This window comes from Amblyraja radiata, chromosome 30, assembly GCF_010909765.2.
Source record: "Amblyraja radiata isolate CabotCenter1 chromosome 30, sAmbRad1.1.pri, whole genome shotgun sequence".
In the NCBI taxonomy this organism is placed as follows: Eukaryota; Metazoa; Chordata; class Chondrichthyes; order Rajiformes; family Rajidae; genus Amblyraja; species Amblyraja radiata.
In genome coordinates this window covers 15084423-15101394 of record NC_045985.1, presented here as the reverse complement: position 1 = coordinate 15101394, position 16972 = coordinate 15084423, and the positions used below count along the sequence as shown (strand labels likewise).

Below are 16972 nucleotides of genomic sequence, written 5' to 3'. Positions count from 1 at the left end.
AGTAGCTATTCCTGAACCTGGTTGTTGCAGTCTTCAGGCTCCTGTACTTTCTACCTGAAGGTAGCAGGGAGATGAGTGTGTGGCCAGGATGGTGTGGGTCTTTGATGATACTGCCAGCCTTTTTGAGGCAGCGACTGCGATGAATCTGTTGGGTGGAGAGCAAATGCTGCAAACATACTTTACATTTTAATGGTCGACGGGCTTTAGGACCCGGGGGGAGGACAAAGTAAACCTTTGCAAACGGCAATGAATGTTAGTCAGAGGACCATTTAATATCCTTTAAACACTTGCAGCCAAATAACATTCACTGCCCGGGACGGCAGCGTGAGCAGTGGACACTCGCGGTACTGCAGGGGTTCTGCAACTACACGTGGAGTGAAAACATATACAACCAGAAAGTGCGGGACTTAGGAAAATGGATGCGAAACGCCCGGTCGGGAGTTGGACCGAGGAGGTTGTTTGTCCCATCTGCCTGCATTTCTTCACCGCTCCCGTGGCGCTGGAGTGTGGGCACAACTTCTGCCGCTCCTGCATCACACAGAGTTGGGACAGGGAGGGGAGAAACTCCTGCCCGGAATGCAGAGAGGAATCTACAAAGTGCACCCTCAGGGTGAATCAGGCCTTGGTTAGACTGAGTGTTAAAGCTCGAACACTGAGCCTGGATCTCAAAGCGAAGAAAAGTAAACTTCACTGCGAGGAACATCAGGAAGAACTGAAGCTGTTTTGTGAAACTGACAAGAAACTGATCTGTTTGATTTGCACAACTGCGGGGGAACACAAGTCTCACAGCTTAATGCTGTTAGAAGAAGCAATTGAATTCTACAAGGTAAAACCTAATCACTTATGATCGCATCATTGTCTAATAATTTCTTCATTGTCTGACATTTTTTATTCTCTGATCTGAAACCCAACCCCAGGAACAAGTGAAATCTTCTTTCGAACCTCTCACAGAAAAGGAATCAGAGATCCGGAAAACGGAGCAGGAACAGAAAGACAGCATTTCTGGAGTTCGGGTGAGGCTTTGTGCTATCGATTTAATGTTTTTGCGTAGATTTCATCCCTGTGATGTGTGCAATAATTTGGCACCTCCTTAGAACTCAGTAACCGGGGGCCAGAACACTTGGGAGAGGTTGATCAGCCAAGGACTTTACTCCCTGGAGCACAGCAATCTGAAGAATGGTCTGTGGCATGTGTATAATATCATGAAACAGAATGATACGTTGGATGGTCAGTCTTTTACCCTTAGTAGGGGGGTCGAAAAGGTTTTAGGAGAGAGGAAAAAGATTAAAGGGCAACTTTGGTAGCAGGTACATGGAACGAGCTGCCAGAGGAGGTAGTTGAGTCGGGTACCGTAACATAATTTAAAAGATAGTCAAACAAATTCGTGAAGAGAAAAGTTTTAGAACTGTCTTGGCCAAATGTGGACAAGTGTAAATAGCGCAGTTGGGGCGTGTTGGTCGGTATCTAACTGACTGGGGGGGGGGGGGGGGGGGGGGGGGGGGGGATTGGCAGTCACCAAGGTACAGTGTTGAGTAATGTAACCACCGCAGGGAAGAAGCTGTTCCTGGACCTGCTGGTCCGGCAACGGAGAGACCTGTAGCGCCTCCTGGATGGTAGGAGGGTAAACAGTCTGTGGTTGGGGTGAGAGCAGTCCTTGGCGATGCTGAGCGCCCTTCGCAGACATCGCTTGCTTTGGACAGACCCAATGGAGGGGAGTGAGGAACCGATGATGCGTTGGGCAGTTTTCACCACCCTCTGCAGTGCTTTCCGGTCGGAGACAGAGCAGTTGCCGTACCATACTGTGATACAGTTGGTAAGGATGCTCTCGATGGTGCAGCGGTAGAAGTTCACCAGAATATGAGGAGACAGGTGGACTTTCTTTAGTCTGCTGTATTACTGTCAAAAGTCTGTCATTATAAGTGGTGCTGCTGTCTGCTAGTTCTGGTGACCTGGTTCTGTCCACTGAGGGTTAATGGACACATGAAATGGAATCGGTTGCAGGGAATTGTACTGGGAAAATGGGAATGATGTGATTGTACATTACTTTCACCAAATATTTTAGAATTATCAAGACGAGCTCTTGAATTGCCAAAGTATTAAGAATTGCCAAAGGATTAAATACATGTAAATGGGATTAGTGTAGATACGTACAGAGCCCGGCATGGACATGTTGGGCCGAATGGCATATTCCTGCACTCAAACATATAAAATTATAAAAGGACTGGACAAGCTAGATGCAGGAAAAAATGTTCCCAATGTTGGGCGAGTCCAGAACCAGGGGCCACAGTCTTAGAATAAAGGGGAGGACATTTAAGACTGAGACTGAGAAAAAACTTTTCCACCCAGAGAGTTGTGAATTTATGGAATTCCCTGCCACAGAGGGCAGTGGAGGCCAAGTCACTGGATGGATTTAAGAGAGAGTTAGATAGAGCTCTAGGGGGCTAGTGGAGTCAAGGGATATGGGGAGATTGATAGGGGACGATCAGCCATGATCACAGTGAATGGCGGTGCTGGCTCGTAGGGCCGAATGGCCTCCTCCTGCACCTATTTTCTATGCTTGGCCAAATGTGGACAAGTGGAAATAGCGCAGTTGGGGCGTGTTGGTCGGTATCTAATATTATAATTATAGTGATATAATATATTGATTCTCATCTTTCACCTGACAGGAAGAGTCACGCAACCTTCAGTCACAGATCACATCCCAGTTTGCTGAACTGCACCAGATTCTCACTGAGAAAGAGCAGCGTTTACTCGGAGATGTCAGGGAAGAAGAGAAGAAGATTGTAAAAACAATGGAGAAAAATCTTCAAAAGATACAAGAGAATATATATTCCATTCAGAAGGAACTCTCAAAGTTACAGGGACAGATAGACCACAAGGACGGCGTGATATTTCTGAAGGTGAGGGGTTACACTACAGTTTGGCGAAGTGAAAGTGCACAGTCACAAAATGATGGGTTAAATGTCCGAAATAAATGCTGCATTTACCAGTAATTCAGTACTGGGTTAATGTTCTGTCTGTTCCATCTACTCATCACATCGGACAATAATGCCCCAAATTCCAGGAATCCTCGTGTATTTATCCCACTTCATCTGAAATTATCTGCAATATTGTCTTCAGGCCACCCTGTGAGTTCCACGTTCTGTTTACTGCATTTCTTGTGGAATTTATTAAAGGCCATCATACATTTCAGGTTTTATTTTTCCTCTCTCCACAAGTAGCGATAATATTTCCAACCCCCGTCCATTTAAATCCGCCGCTGACCTTAAAATGTTCCATCCCATTTATCTCTGACATCTTCTCCAGATAAAATCCCACCACCTGCTCGGTTTTACTCGTAAGTTGCATACTCGCAGTTATTTTCAACGACATTCCTAATGCTTTCCCCCGTGTTCGATGTCTCTACGACAATATCCAAGTTCTGTCTGTGTGACAGCGGCAAGGAGTTGGGAAATGGGAATTAGCAGAGGGTGTTTTTTGTAGCAATTTGATGAAATACCCGCCGTCGGGATCATGACGATCCATCTCAGTCTATTGAGATTTGTGTTTTATTTATTTCAGGAGGAAGCTGGTCGCAAGAGCAGGTAGGACATGCTTTTGACTGAAACAATGTATGTTTTTATAGTACAGCTCAAATAAACAGCTACTGCTCAGTTTCTAACCAGCTGTTAAATATTTGCAGGGTTCCTGATGAAACAAAACCAATGTTGGTGCTATTTGGCGCGTTGCCCATTGAAAAGTATGATCACACCTTTTTCTACAATATGGCACTGAGAGAAACATCTAATATCATCAAACGAGGTAAAACTAATACCTTTTCCATTGTTCTTTTTTAAAACATCTTTATGCAATACTTATATGTGAAGATTAATGGTACTAATGGATTTTGGGGAAGTATCACAGATACAGAGAGCAAAGTTTGTTTGAACTTGAACAAATCCTTGTTCCTGGGAGAATAGGTTTGCTGTACTGAAATTGCGTAGACTAGGCCTGTACTCGAGATTTCAGGTGTATTGGAGGAGATCTCAGTGAAACACAAAGTCCTTACAGGGCTCAGTGGGCTGGATGCAGGGAGGATGTTTCCCCTGTCTGAGGGGGTCTGGAGCCAGCGGAACCCCTCTCAGAATGTGGGCTGGACCATTGAGGACAGAGACAATGAGACATTACTGCACGCAGAGACTAGGCAACCTTTGGAATTCACTGCACCAGTGGCTGTGGATAATCAGTCATTCAGTGCTCTTGGAGCCAGAGAGCCATGGTTGTACATTACAGAGTCAGGCTAAGAAAAAAGTCACCAAAAAAAAAAAAAAAAAAATCAGAAAAAAAAATCAAAAGCAAATCAGAAAAAATAAATAAATAAATAAATCTGAAAAAAAAATCGCCGTTTCCACTTTGGAAACGGCCAGTTCTCTGTTCTCTCGTCCCCGGATGGGAGTGGCTGAATCTGAACTCAACGGCTGTAGCCCCAACACCAGTCGCCACTGCGGCAGAGCACGCTCCCCTCGCCACCGGGGCCCAAGCCATCTTCCCCCCACACCAACCCCGCTGGTCCCACGCCACCCCCGCTGGGCCCACACCACCCCCGCTGGGCTCATGCCACCCCCACTGGGCCCACGCCACCCTCGCTGACCCCCGCTGGGTCCACGCCACCCTCGCTGACCCTCGCTGGGCACACGCCACCCCCACTGGGCCCACGCCACCCCCACTGACACCCGCTGGGTCCACGCCACCCTCGCTGACCCACGCTGGTCCCACGCCACCCCCGCTGGGCTCATGCCACCCCCACTGGGCCCACGCCACCCTCGCTGACCCCCGCTGGGTCCACGCCACCCTCGCTGACCCTCGCTGGGCCCACGCCACCCCCGCTGGGCCCACGCCACCCCCACTGGGCCCGCGCCACCCCCACTGACACCCGCTGGGTTCCCGCCACCCTCGCTGACCCCCGCTGGGTCCACGCCACCCTCGCTGACCCCCCGTGGGCACACGCCACCCCCACTGGGCCCACGCCACCCCCACTGACACCCGCTGGGTCCCCGCCACCCCCACGGGGCCCATGCCACCTTCATCCCCCCCACCCGCTGGGCCCCCGTTGGGCCCGCGCCACCTGCATCTTCGCCCCCCCTCAAGAAAGAGGGGGGATGTGAGAGGGGGGAGGGGGAGAGAGAGAGAGGGGAAGGGAGAGGAGAGAGAGATGGGGAGGGGAGAGGGAAAGGGGAATTATCTTGAGTGAGATTGCAAAATTAAGGTAGGTTTTAGAGCTATTACATTTTCTCCTCCATATGAATAATATTAAAAAATATCAAATAATATCAAACAATTGGAACTGCTTTCATTTCCTTGATAACAATACTGAAAAATATGAATTCCATAGTTTGTGACAAATACACATTTTAATGGGATCATTATATACAGATGTAACATTTCCATTTTGAGATCGGGGGGAGGGGGGGGGTGCTGGGGGCAAATATGCGTCAAGCCGATAGCCTAATCGTTAAAGAGTTAAAAGATAGCCTAATCGATAAAGAGCTGAGAAGAGGAATCAGAGCTGCCAAGGAAAGATACTCTGAGAAGTTGAGGAGCAAATTCTCAGCTAATGACTCTTCTTCAGTTTGGAAAGGGCATGCAAGAAATCACCAGCTATAAGAGGAAAGCCCCCCGCTCTTTGGACAATCGTCAGCTGACGAACAACCTGAATGAGTTTTACTGCAGGTTTGCAAATCAGAAACGTAACCCTGAAACCCCCTCCTCAACAAACACAGCCAGACCCCAGTCTGCAAAGAATGGACCCGGCACCCTCTCCTTCCCATTCACCACTTCACACCTACTTAAGGCAAGACTCCAGTATGAAAAGAGTGGAACCTTTCCCACCCCACCCAACCACTTCACACCCACTCACAGCCTGACCTCAGTCTGCAAAGTCTCAGTCGGTACAACTCCGCTCAGTCCGCAATAACCTATCTGAACTCCCGGTGGCTCAGCACTTCAACTCCCCCTCCCATTCCCAATCCGACCTCTCTGTCCTGGGTCTCCTCCATTGCCAGAGTGAGCAACACCGGAAATTGGAGGAACAGCACTCATATTCCGCCTGGGTTGCTTGCGTCCCGATGGCATGAACGTTGAATTCTCCCAATTTTGCTAGCCCTTGCTGTCTCCTCCCCTTCCTTAACCCTCGAGCTGTCTCCTCCCATCCCCCCGCCCTCGGTCTCCTCCTCCTCCCTTTTTCCTTCCTTCTCTCCCCCCCCACCCCCTGGCCGTCTGAAGAAGGGTTTCGGCCCGAAACGTTGCCTATTTCCTTCGCTCCATAGATGCTGCTGCACCCGCTGAGTTTCTCCAGCATTTTTGTGTACCCTCAGTCTGCAAAGACTGGGCCCCTTCTACACCCACTCCACTCCAATCACCACTTCACACCAATGACTGCACCTCCACAGACACCTCTGTCAAGCTTCTCAAGTTTGCGGATGACACAACCCTGATTGGACTGATCCAGGATGGGGATCTCTGTACTCTTTTCAGTTTGACATATTTCCTATAACATGGTGCCCAGAACTGAACACAATATTCTAAATGTGGTCTCACCAACGTCTTATACAACTGCAACATGACCTCCCAACTTCTATACTCAATACTCTGACTGATGAGGGCCAAAGTGCCAAAATACTTTTTGACCACCTGATATGCCTGCGACACGACCTTCAAGGAACCATACAACCATCAACCATTCCTCTGCCCACCTGGCTAATTGATACAGATCCAGATCCTACTGCAATCTTTCACAACCATCTTCACTATCTGCAAAACCACTCACTTCTGTATCATCAGCAAACTTGCTAACCTTGCCCTGTTCTGTGATGTTTCACAGAGTGCTGGAGTAACTCAGCGGGCCACGCTGAGTATAGAAGTCGGGAGGTCATGTTGCAGTTGCATAAGAAGTTGGTGAGGCCGCATTCAGAGTATTGTGTTCAGTTCTGGGCACCATGTTATAGGAAAGATGTCATCAAACTGGAAAGGGTACAGTGAAGATTTATGAGGATGTTGCCAGGACTAGAGGGCCAGAGCTATAGGGAGAGGCTGGGACTCTATTTCATGGAGCACAGGAGGCTGAGGGATGATCTAATAGAGGTGTATAAAATCATGATTTGAATAGATATGGTTGAGTCTTTTGCCCAGAGTAAGTGAATCGAGGAGCAGAGGACATAAGTTTAAGGTGAAGGGCAAAAGATTTAATAGGAATCTGAGGGGTATGTTTTTCACACAAAGGGTGGTAGGTGTATGGAACAAGCTGCCAGAGGAGGTAGTTGAGGCAGGGACTATCGCAACATTTAAGAAACAGTTAGACAGGTACATGGATAGGACAGGTTCGGAGGGATATGGACCAAACGTGGGCAGGTGAGACTAGTGCAGATGGGACATGCTGGGCCGAAGGGCCTGTTTCCACACTGTATCACCCTATGACTATTTTTCCCTCTCAAACCCATCACCTGCCTTCTCCCCATTACCTCTGATACCCCTATCAATCAAGAATCTATCAATCTCCTCCTGAAAAATGTCCATTGACTTGACCTCCACAGCTGTCTGTGGCAATGAATTCCACAGTTCACCACCCTCTGACTTAAGAAATTCCTACTCATCTCCTTCCTAAAGGAATGTCTTTTAATTCTGAGGCTGTGGCCACTGGTCCTAGACTCTCCCACTAGTGGAAACATCCTCTCCAAATCCACTCCATCCAGGTTTTTACCAGGCTGGGACAGACGGCAACAGCTTCACACCGTGTCCCAAAGCTTGTGTCCTGTCCTGCATCACCCAAGGCAGCAGATATGTTATAGGAGAGGGCAAGCACCGTAACAAAGTAGCTCACGATGGTTTGGGTAACATTCAGGAATGACTATGCATGCCACATCATGAATATTACTGAAGAACAGTCTTGACCCGAACTATAATCTATACCATTTCTCCAGAGATGCTGCCTAATTCACTGTTACTCCAGCACTCTGTGACCCATGTTCTCCACAGATGCTGCCTGACCCGCTGAGTTACTCCAGCATTCTGTGAAATGTCGCCTATCCATGTTCTCCACAGATGCTGCCTGACCCGCTGAGTTACTCCAGCATTCTGTGAAATGTCGCCTATTCATATTCTCCGCAGATGCTGCCTGACCCGCTGAGTTACTCCAGCACTTTGTGATTATTTTCCCTTCACCCATCTGCCCAAGCCCACTCTCCCCCCTCCTTTCCTATGTTCCATTCCACCCATAAACCTCTCTGCCTTTACATTTCACTCCTCTTTCAAATCTGCTCTACTTATCTACATTCATTTTTCTTCTTCACTTTTTAGTCATAGAATGATGCAGTGTGGAAACAGGCCCTTCACCCAACTTTCCCACACCGACCGACATGTCCCATCTAAACTAGTCCCACTCACACACGTTTGGCCCATATCCATGTAAATCTGTCCTATCCATGTACGTGTCCAAATGTCTCTTAAACATTAGGATAGTCCCAGCCTTAACTACCTCCTCTGGCAGCTTGTTATATACACCCAGCACCCTTTGTGTGAAAAAGCTACCTCTCAGGTTCCTGTTAATTTCTGAAATATTGGTCATAAATTTGGTGCAAAAATGATCCAAAATAAGGCTCAGAATGGATCAGAAAGCACCTAAAACCCCTGAGCTTCCTAGACCCTGGCATAGAGGGACTTCACGCTTCGCACTCGTGATGTGCGCAGCGCGCACATTATTTCACATTAAGTTTTTTGCAATCCTGTCATGCCACCCCCTCTGTTTTAAAAGCTTCCTACGGGCCCGCAATCTCTCCTTCATCCTCACTCTACACGTTTGTTTCCCCATCCGCACACCTCGCCCCCTCCCGTTCCCGATAACCCGTGGAATTTCCCCTCTCCTGCCCAGTTGAGGAAATCCGGGAAATATGTCTGTTGTCTGTTCGTTGTTGTTGTGGGTGAAACCCTGGGCAAGGTTTGAGTCCCCCCCCCCCCCCCCCCCCCCCCCCCCCCCCCCCGCCTGTGCCTGAGGCCGAGCGGCTTCTCCCCCGACCCTCCCCCCGATCCCTGGGGACTCACTGATTCTCTGCTTCTCCCCCCAGTCTCCGTCAACCTGGATGTGGAAACAGCGCATCCGGAGCTCGAGGTGTCTAAGGATCGGAAGAGGGTGAGATGTACCCAGATCCGGAGGAGTCTCACTGACACCGGGAAGAGGCTGACAGGCTCGGCGTGTGTGCTGGGATCGGAGGGATTCACATCGGGGAGACATTACTGGGAGGTGGAGGTGGCGGGGAGTCGGCGCTGGAGTCTGGGAGTCGCCGCAGAGTCTGTGGAGAGGAAGAGAGGGATCACACTGACCCCGGAGACTGGAGTCTGGAGAATCGGGTGGTTAGATAACAAGTTTAAATCATTCACCTCCCCTCTCTCGCCTCTCCCCGCCCACCCCATCCCCGGGAGGGTGGGAGTTTATCTCAGTTACGAGTCTGGGACCGTTTTATTTTACGACGCGGACACCAAGTCCCATCTCCACACCTTCACTGGGAATAAATTCACGGAGAAACTTTATCCTTTCTTCGCGACTTGCCACGAAAACCAGTGGCTGAGAATCTGCTCCGGTTCCGCTCCGGTGTGTAAAAAGCGCAGGTCCCGGGACCGGAGTTAGGAGTGAGACTGTGGGGCAGAAACCCGGTGGACAACAGGTCGGCGCTGAACGAACGGCTCCCATTTAATCCCCAAATTCCGCGTCGTGAAACCCCAGTGAGCGCGGAAATAAAACCAGGGGGAATGTAAATGTGGGAAGAGTGAAATAAACAGCAACTGAAATCAGAGCTGTCTGTCGATCCGTTCATTTCAACGCGCCGGGGAACCGAACAGAAATTACTTTTGTGAAAATATAAAGATTGAAACTATCGCCTTCCCGCGGGTTCAGCAGCAGCCACGGGCGGCGGATCACCCGGGTCCTAAAGAACGTCGACTATGAAAATGTCAAGTGTGTTTGCAGCATTTGCTCTCCACACAACAGACTCGTTTTCTTCGGAACGGATCTTTGGAAGAATGGGTTCAAACCGAATTCCCCCAGTTCCAGGTGGGAGCCCGTTGTGCTCTCTCTGTGTAGGATGCGGAGAACATTCCTTGTTTCAGTCGCCGCCAGACCCCTCCCCCACCTCTCTCTCAGGTACATCATGTCTGTATCGGAGCTGCCTCCTGCTCTCGTTCACCGCTTTAACGCTTCATCTCCCTCACTGCCAGTTTCCAACCAGCTCCCACTTTCCTCTACTCGAGCCCCGACTCTTTCCTTCGCTTTCTCGCCGTCTGGAGAAAACGCGAGTGACCAAAGTCCATTCCAAGCCCGTGGAAGTCATCGGATACGTCGTCTATCCACAGCCCCTGTTTGCGCATCGGAAATGGAATATCCCCTCCAAGATCGAGTGCGTACAGTAACAAACCATTTACATTTACACAATGTCCTCGCGTCTCTTTTAGGAGACTCCAAAGTGCTTTAGGGGCGTAAATCTCTTTGAAGTGCATCCATTAATGTCAACTGAAAGGGAGGTGTCATATTGCAGGAAGGAACATTCTTAAAAGCGACCTATACTGTCTAAAGAGATCTGGCTTTATTTCAATTGAAGTATCAGAAGCACCAAGCACATAATACAAATAATCACAATCTTTCTTTCTCTTCGGTTCTTGTGAATGAACTAATCGTACGAATTATCCAAATTCAACAACAGGGTGTTAAATGTATATGTTGTATTTATCTACAAACCTTCAATATTGTAAGTTGGTTTGGTTTCAATGGTCTAATCCCGTTACAAATTTCCTCACTCTGCCTCTGTTTCTTCCTTTTTTTCACCCAATCCATCAGGTGAAACGTTAATCGTCGCCCTCAGCCCAAGAGAGAGGAATAGTCGTGAGGTTTAATTGTCATATTTACCGAGACAGAGTAATGAAATTATTCCTTGTCCTCAACCTGAGCTTGCATCTATATCACTCCTCATGAGTCCCCCGTCCCCCCCCCCAAATGAATGCTGCTAAGTGTGAGGTGCTACATCTTGGCAGGACAAATCAAAATAGGACGTACATGGTAAATGGTAGCGAATTGAGGAATGCAATTGAACAGAGGGATCTAGGAATAACTGTGCATAGTTCCCTGAAGGTGGAATCTCATGTAGATAGGGTGGTAAAGAAAGCTTTTGGTGTGCTGGCCTTTATAAATCAGAGCATTGAGTATAGAAGTTGGGATGTAATGTTAAAATTGTACAAGGCATTGGTGAGGCCAATTCTGGTGTATGGTGTACAATTTTGGTCGCCTAATTATTGGAAAGATGTCAACAAAATAGAGGAGATTTACTAGAATGTTGCCTGGGTTTCAGCAACTAAGTTACAGAGAAAGGGTGAACAAGTTAGGTCTTTATTCTTTGGAGCGCAGAAGGTTAAGGGGGGACTTGATAGAGGTCTTTAAAATGATGAGAAGGATAGACAGAGTTGACGTGGATAAGCTTTTCCCATTGAGAGTAGGGAAGATTCAAACAAGAGGACATGACTTGAGAATTAAGGCACAGAAGTTTAGGGGTAACATGAGGGGGAACTTCTTTACTCAGAGAGTGGTCGCTGTATGGAATGAGCTTCCAGTGGAAGTGGTGGAGGCAGGTTCGATTTTATCATTTCAAAATAAATTGGATAGTTATATGGACGGGAAAGGAATGGAGGGTTATGGTCTGAGTGCAGGTAGGTGGGACTAGGTGAGAGTAAGTGTTCGGCAGGGACTAGAAGGGCCGAGATGGCCTGTTTCCATGCTGTAATTGTTATATGGTTAAACTGCGGGCCACAAAACTTCTCTTCCTGACTCCAACGTTAGCAAATAATCCTCGATCCTCACTGAAGGAATGTTGCCATTCCACCCCCGATGTCCGTATTCTTTCAGGTTTGTAATCAGCATTCCCAACTCCCAACAAAGTGGGTTGCAAAACATCTGACCTTTTGTCTGAGCCCAGACCTCTGTTCTGTGGGTGGACAAAGCTGCGATAGTCAAGGGGGCTTGAGATGGGTCTGCAGTTGGTCGGGCAGGAGCTGGGGAGAGAGAACCTGAATTGATATTCCGAGTCTCTGGTCGGAATTTGCCCTGACCCTGTCAGTCCTGCTGCACATGGAAATATTTTCTGTTACGCTAGAATTTAGGGGGGATCTTATAGAAACTTACAAAATTCTTAAGGAGTTGCACAGGCTAGATGCAGGAAGATTATTCCCGATGTTGGGGAAGTCCAGAACAAGGGGTCACAGTTTAAGGATAAGAGGGAAGTCTTTTAGGACCGAGATGAGAAAAACATTTTTCACATAGAGAGTGGTGATTCTCTGGAATTCTCTGCCACAGAAGGTAGTTGAGGCCAGTTCGTTGGCTATATTTAAGAGGGAGTTAGATGTGGCCCCTGTGGCTACAGGGATCAGGGGGTATGGAGAGAAGGCAGGTACCGGACACTGAGTTGGATGATCAGCCATGATCATATTGAATGGCGGTGCAGGCTCGAAGGGCCGAATGGCCTACTCCTGCACCTATTTTCTATGTTATTAATGTTGTAGAATTTACTGAGAACGAAAGTCTGCAGATGCTGCAATCTGCAACCCTGGATCATTTTTTCCTGATACTGGGTCTCGGCCCTGACTCTTATCCTCCACAAATGCTTCTTTATCCTTTTAATTCTACCAGATGTTTATTTCTCGCTCCTGTATTGAGAGACCCTCCACTATTTCAACTCATGCATGTCAGGTCAGGAAGACCAGTTCATTGCATTGCCGCCTTCAGCCACCAGATGGTGATGCTGAGCTGTGCAAAGGTTTGTGCAGTTTCGCCACTGCAGGATACCCCACCTGCTGCTAGAAACCGGTACTGCAGGATCAGCCGCTGTATTAACCCGTTACCCGCGGGAAAAATTAATCTGGGGCAGAGAGAACGCACAGATTCAGATGCTTGAGGCCGTCGGCGACGTGGGAGCAGAGCCGGTGACAGGAACGTAATACAGGACGACGAGAGAATATTCCTCTCCTAATCTGAGGAAAGGCATTCTTGCCATAGAGGGAGTACAGAGAAGGTTCACCAGACTGATTCCTGGGATGTCAGGACTTTCATATGAAGAAAGACTGGATAGACTCGGCTTGTACTCGCTAGAATTTAGAAGACTGAGGGGGGATCTTATAGAAACTTACAAAATTCTTAAGGGGTTGGACAGGCTAGATGCAGGAAGATTGTTCCCGATGTTGGGGAAGTCCAGAACAAGGGGTCACACACTTTAAGGTTAAGGGGGGAAATCTTTTAGGACTGAGATGAGAAAAACATTTTTCACACAGAGAGTGGTGAATCTGTGGAATTCTCTGCCACAGAAGGTAGTTGAGGCCAGTTCATTGGCTATATTTAAGAGGGAGTTAGATGTGGCCCTTGAGGCTAAAGGGATCAGGGGGTATGGAGAGAAGGCAGGTACAGGATACTGAGTTGGATGATCAGCCATGATCATATTGAATGGCGGTGCAGGCTCGAAGGGCCGAATGGCCTACTCCTGCGCCTATTTTCTATGTTTCTATAGTTAAAATGAGAAATGTTGAGGTGGGAGTAGAGATTTAAGAATGTGGGGCGGGTGGAATATGTGATTGTAGATCTGCATCACACGCAAATAGACGCCTTGGTTGGGCGCCATCTCGGAAGCAGTAGCGGGCAAGAATAACCTACAGGGGCAGAGGAAATGCCGCCAATTGGGCTTTCGAATCTGAGTGTTCCGTGTTCCCCACTCACCGATCCCACACGGTGGCGCAGCTGTAGAGTTGCTGCCTTGCGGCGCCTGAAACCCGGGTTCGATCCTGACTACGGGTGCTGTCTGTACGGAGTTTGTACCTTCACACCGAGACCCGTGGGTTTCTCCGAGATCTTCGATTTCTCTAAAGACCTACAGGTATGTAGTTTGATAGGCTTGGTGTTTGTGCATAATTGTCCCTGGTGTGTACTGGTCGCTGGACGGTGCGGACTCGGTGGGCCGAAGGGCCTGTTTTCGCGCTGTATCTCCAAACGAAGTGAACCTTTGCATACAGCAACACATGTTAAAGGGTCATATAATATCATTTAAACAAGACACACATACATAGATAGCCCCGAATACTGCTGCGTGAAGTGTGAAGAAGGGTTTCGGCCCGAAACGTCGCCTATTTCCTTCGCTCCATAGATGCTGCTGCTCCCGCTGAGTTTCTCCAGCATTTTGTGTACCTACTGCTGCATGAGAGACAGTGCTCTATTGTGGATTAAAATAAGGCCACCCTATTGTGGATTAAAATTCTCCATCCATCCTGATCCCGGGCTTTGAACGGCGGGCTCCACAGCCCAATACGGGGGTTGCACGTAAGGTCACTGGGTCACAGGGCTCGACGCACGGAGCCGCTCAATCCAACTGGAAGACATCCGTCACTTCCGATATATGTTATTAATGCTAGAAACGCGTACTTTCCTACCTGTTAAAAATCGCCAAAACGTTGAATTTTTGCGCTGAAAAAAATTGTGGGAGTCGGGGTAAGTGTGAGAGACATGTACCCAACTTTAGAATTCCAAACGTGAAGCGAAATGAAGGTAAAGAGAAGCGAGAACTGAAGGGACAACAGCAGCTAAAGTGCTTGGTAAACATTGAAAATATTGGGAATTATCGCGTTTGCTCACTGCATTTCATCAAAAGTGAGGAGAAATGACAGTAGATAGAAGCGAGAGCTGAAGGGACAACAACAGCCAGAGTGCTTGGTGAACATTGGCCGTTTGCTCCCTGCATTTCATCAAGTAAGGCATTATTTGTGTTTTTTCTTGATTCCTTTGGTATCTAAAAATTCTCAGAAGTGATAAATCTGGCTGTAAATGTTTCTTCAGATGCGTTTTCATTTTGTATGTAAAAACCCACTTGAGAACCATGGGCGATTTAAAAAAATTACAGCCAGATTTATCACTTCTGAAACTTTTTAGATGCCAAAGGAATCAAGAAAAAACACAAATAATGCCTTAGTTGATGAAATTCAGTGAGCAAACGGCCAATGTTCGCCAAGCACTCTGGCTGTTGTTGTCCCTTCAGCTCTCGCTTCTATCTACCGTAATTTCTCCTCACTTTTGGAATTCTGAAGTAGGCTAAATGTCTCACACGCTTATCCCGATTTCCATAATTATTTACAGCGCAAAAATTGACAATTTCAGCGGGTTTTAACGGGCCCGCTACGCTGGAAACAATGGTAAGTGCCTACCTGCAGTTCATGGCTTGTACTCCACTTGGAGTAGCGTAGCAACAGTACGGGTCATGGGTCGTGACCCGACTGCCGTGAAACCTCCCTATATCCAGGCCAGTTTAATGTCTAACTGACCCTCCCTCGTGGAAGTTGGTTGGAAGTGGCCAGGACACCTTCACACTGAACCACTTGCGGTACTGTAGGAGTTTCGTTTGGTTTAGATGAGTTGAGAGATACAGCGCGGAAACAGTCCCTTCGTCCCACCGGGACCGGACCGACCAGCGACCCCCGCACATTGACACTATCCTACACCCACTAGGGACATTTTCTTACATTCACCAAGATCTCGGAGAAACCCCACACGCAACTCCATACAGACAGGACCCGTTGTCAGCATCGAACCCGTGTCTCCGGCGTAAGACAGCAACGCAACCGCTGCGCCATCGTGACCGCCCATATATTCAGCAGCTGGGCGTCAATGAAAACATTATGAACCAGGAAGAGGAGGAGTTATAATGGCTTCGAAACACCAGGTGGAGAGTTGGACCGAGGAGGCAATTTGTTCCATTTGCCTGGATTTCTTCACCGACCCGGTGGCGCTGGAGTGCGGGCACAACTTCTGCCGCTCCTGCATCACACGGTTTTGGGACAGGGCGGAGAGAAACTCCTGCCCGGAATGTGGAGTGGCGTTTGAAGAGCGCACCCTCATGGTTAGTTGGGCCTTGGCGAGACTGGCTGAGAAAGCTCGCAATCACAGCCTGTATCGGATAGAGGAACGTAAACCTCACTGCGAGGAACATCAGGAAGAACTGAAGCTGTTTTGTGAAACTGACAAGAAACTGATCTGTGTGCTTTGTGCAGCAACGCGGGAACACAAGTCTCACAGCTTCATGATGATAGGAGAAGCTGTGGAACTCTATATGGTAAATAAAAAGCAAATCGATTTTGATCACTTCACCGTTTAATTCCTTGTTCATTGTCTGACATTTTATTCTCTGATCTAAACCCATTTCCCAGAATCAGGTGAAATCTTCCTCAGAATCGCTCACAAAAAAGGAATCAGAGATCCAGTTAATAGAACAAGAACAGAAACTAAAGATATCTGGAGTTCTGGTGAGTCTTTCCAGTTTTGATTTCCTGATCTTGTGTACATTCATTACCTGTGATGCAAATGACAATAGGCCAGCCCTCTATAGCTCAGAGTCGAGGACCTGGCCTACCGAGCGAGATTGGGCAGCTAATAACTTTACATCTTGGGGTGCAGGGAGATTACAGAGACTGTACTTCATCAGGCTGCTCAGAAAAGCTGGTCTGCACTGTCGCCCTCTCACCCAGGTCTACAAAGGACTGATAGAGAGCATCCTCACCACAGGCATCACGGTGTGGTATGGAAACACCACACAGACAGAGAGGAAGGCTCTGCAAAGAGTCATAAAGACTGCAGAGAGGATCATCAGAACTGAACTCCCCTCCATGGACACAATCTACACACAGCGCTGTCAAAAAAGAGCAGAGAGAATCATTAGAGACACACTACATCCAGCTCACTCCCTGCTCAAACACAAAAACTGCACATACAACCTCAGGCACAGACGAGCGGACAGTATCGCCACAAATAGAACACGCTTTTTTAAGAGCTTCTTCCCTGCAACAGTGAGACTCTTGGCCAAAACAAAACAAAATGAACTGATGTCCTGATATAGGGTTTGTGCAAGTTACAATGCTCTCACTTTCCCCTTTG

At 48.1% G+C, this 16972-nt stretch overlaps 1 protein-coding gene and 1 long non-coding RNA gene across 4 annotated transcripts in view; one reads left to right on the top strand and one right to left on the bottom strand.

The window, feature by feature from the left end:
- Positions 1–288: 288 nt before the first annotated feature.
- LOC116990128 (zinc-binding protein A33-like) overlaps positions 289–16972 on the top strand; it is a 1164093-nt gene continuing 1147409 nt past the window's right edge. The window contains exons 1-3 of one of the 3 annotated variants that reach the window (XM_033047679.1): positions 289–826; positions 918–1013; positions 2667–2900. In XM_033047679.1, the coding sequence (XP_032903570.1) occupies positions 416–826; positions 918–1013; positions 2667–2900 (741 nt within the window). In that variant the 5' untranslated portion in view covers positions 289–415. The remainder of the gene's footprint in view (positions 827–917; positions 1014–2666; positions 2901–16972) is intronic. The other 2 variants (XM_033047680.1, XM_033047678.1) reach the window with 2 other exon arrangements.
- LOC116990149 lies at positions 1776–15738 on the bottom strand. The gene is made up of 3 exons (XR_004416443.1): positions 15727–15738; positions 8510–8514; positions 1776–1885 (listed from the first exon to the last, which is right to left on the bottom strand). It is a non-coding gene; the product is annotated as an uncharacterized LOC116990149 (long non-coding RNA).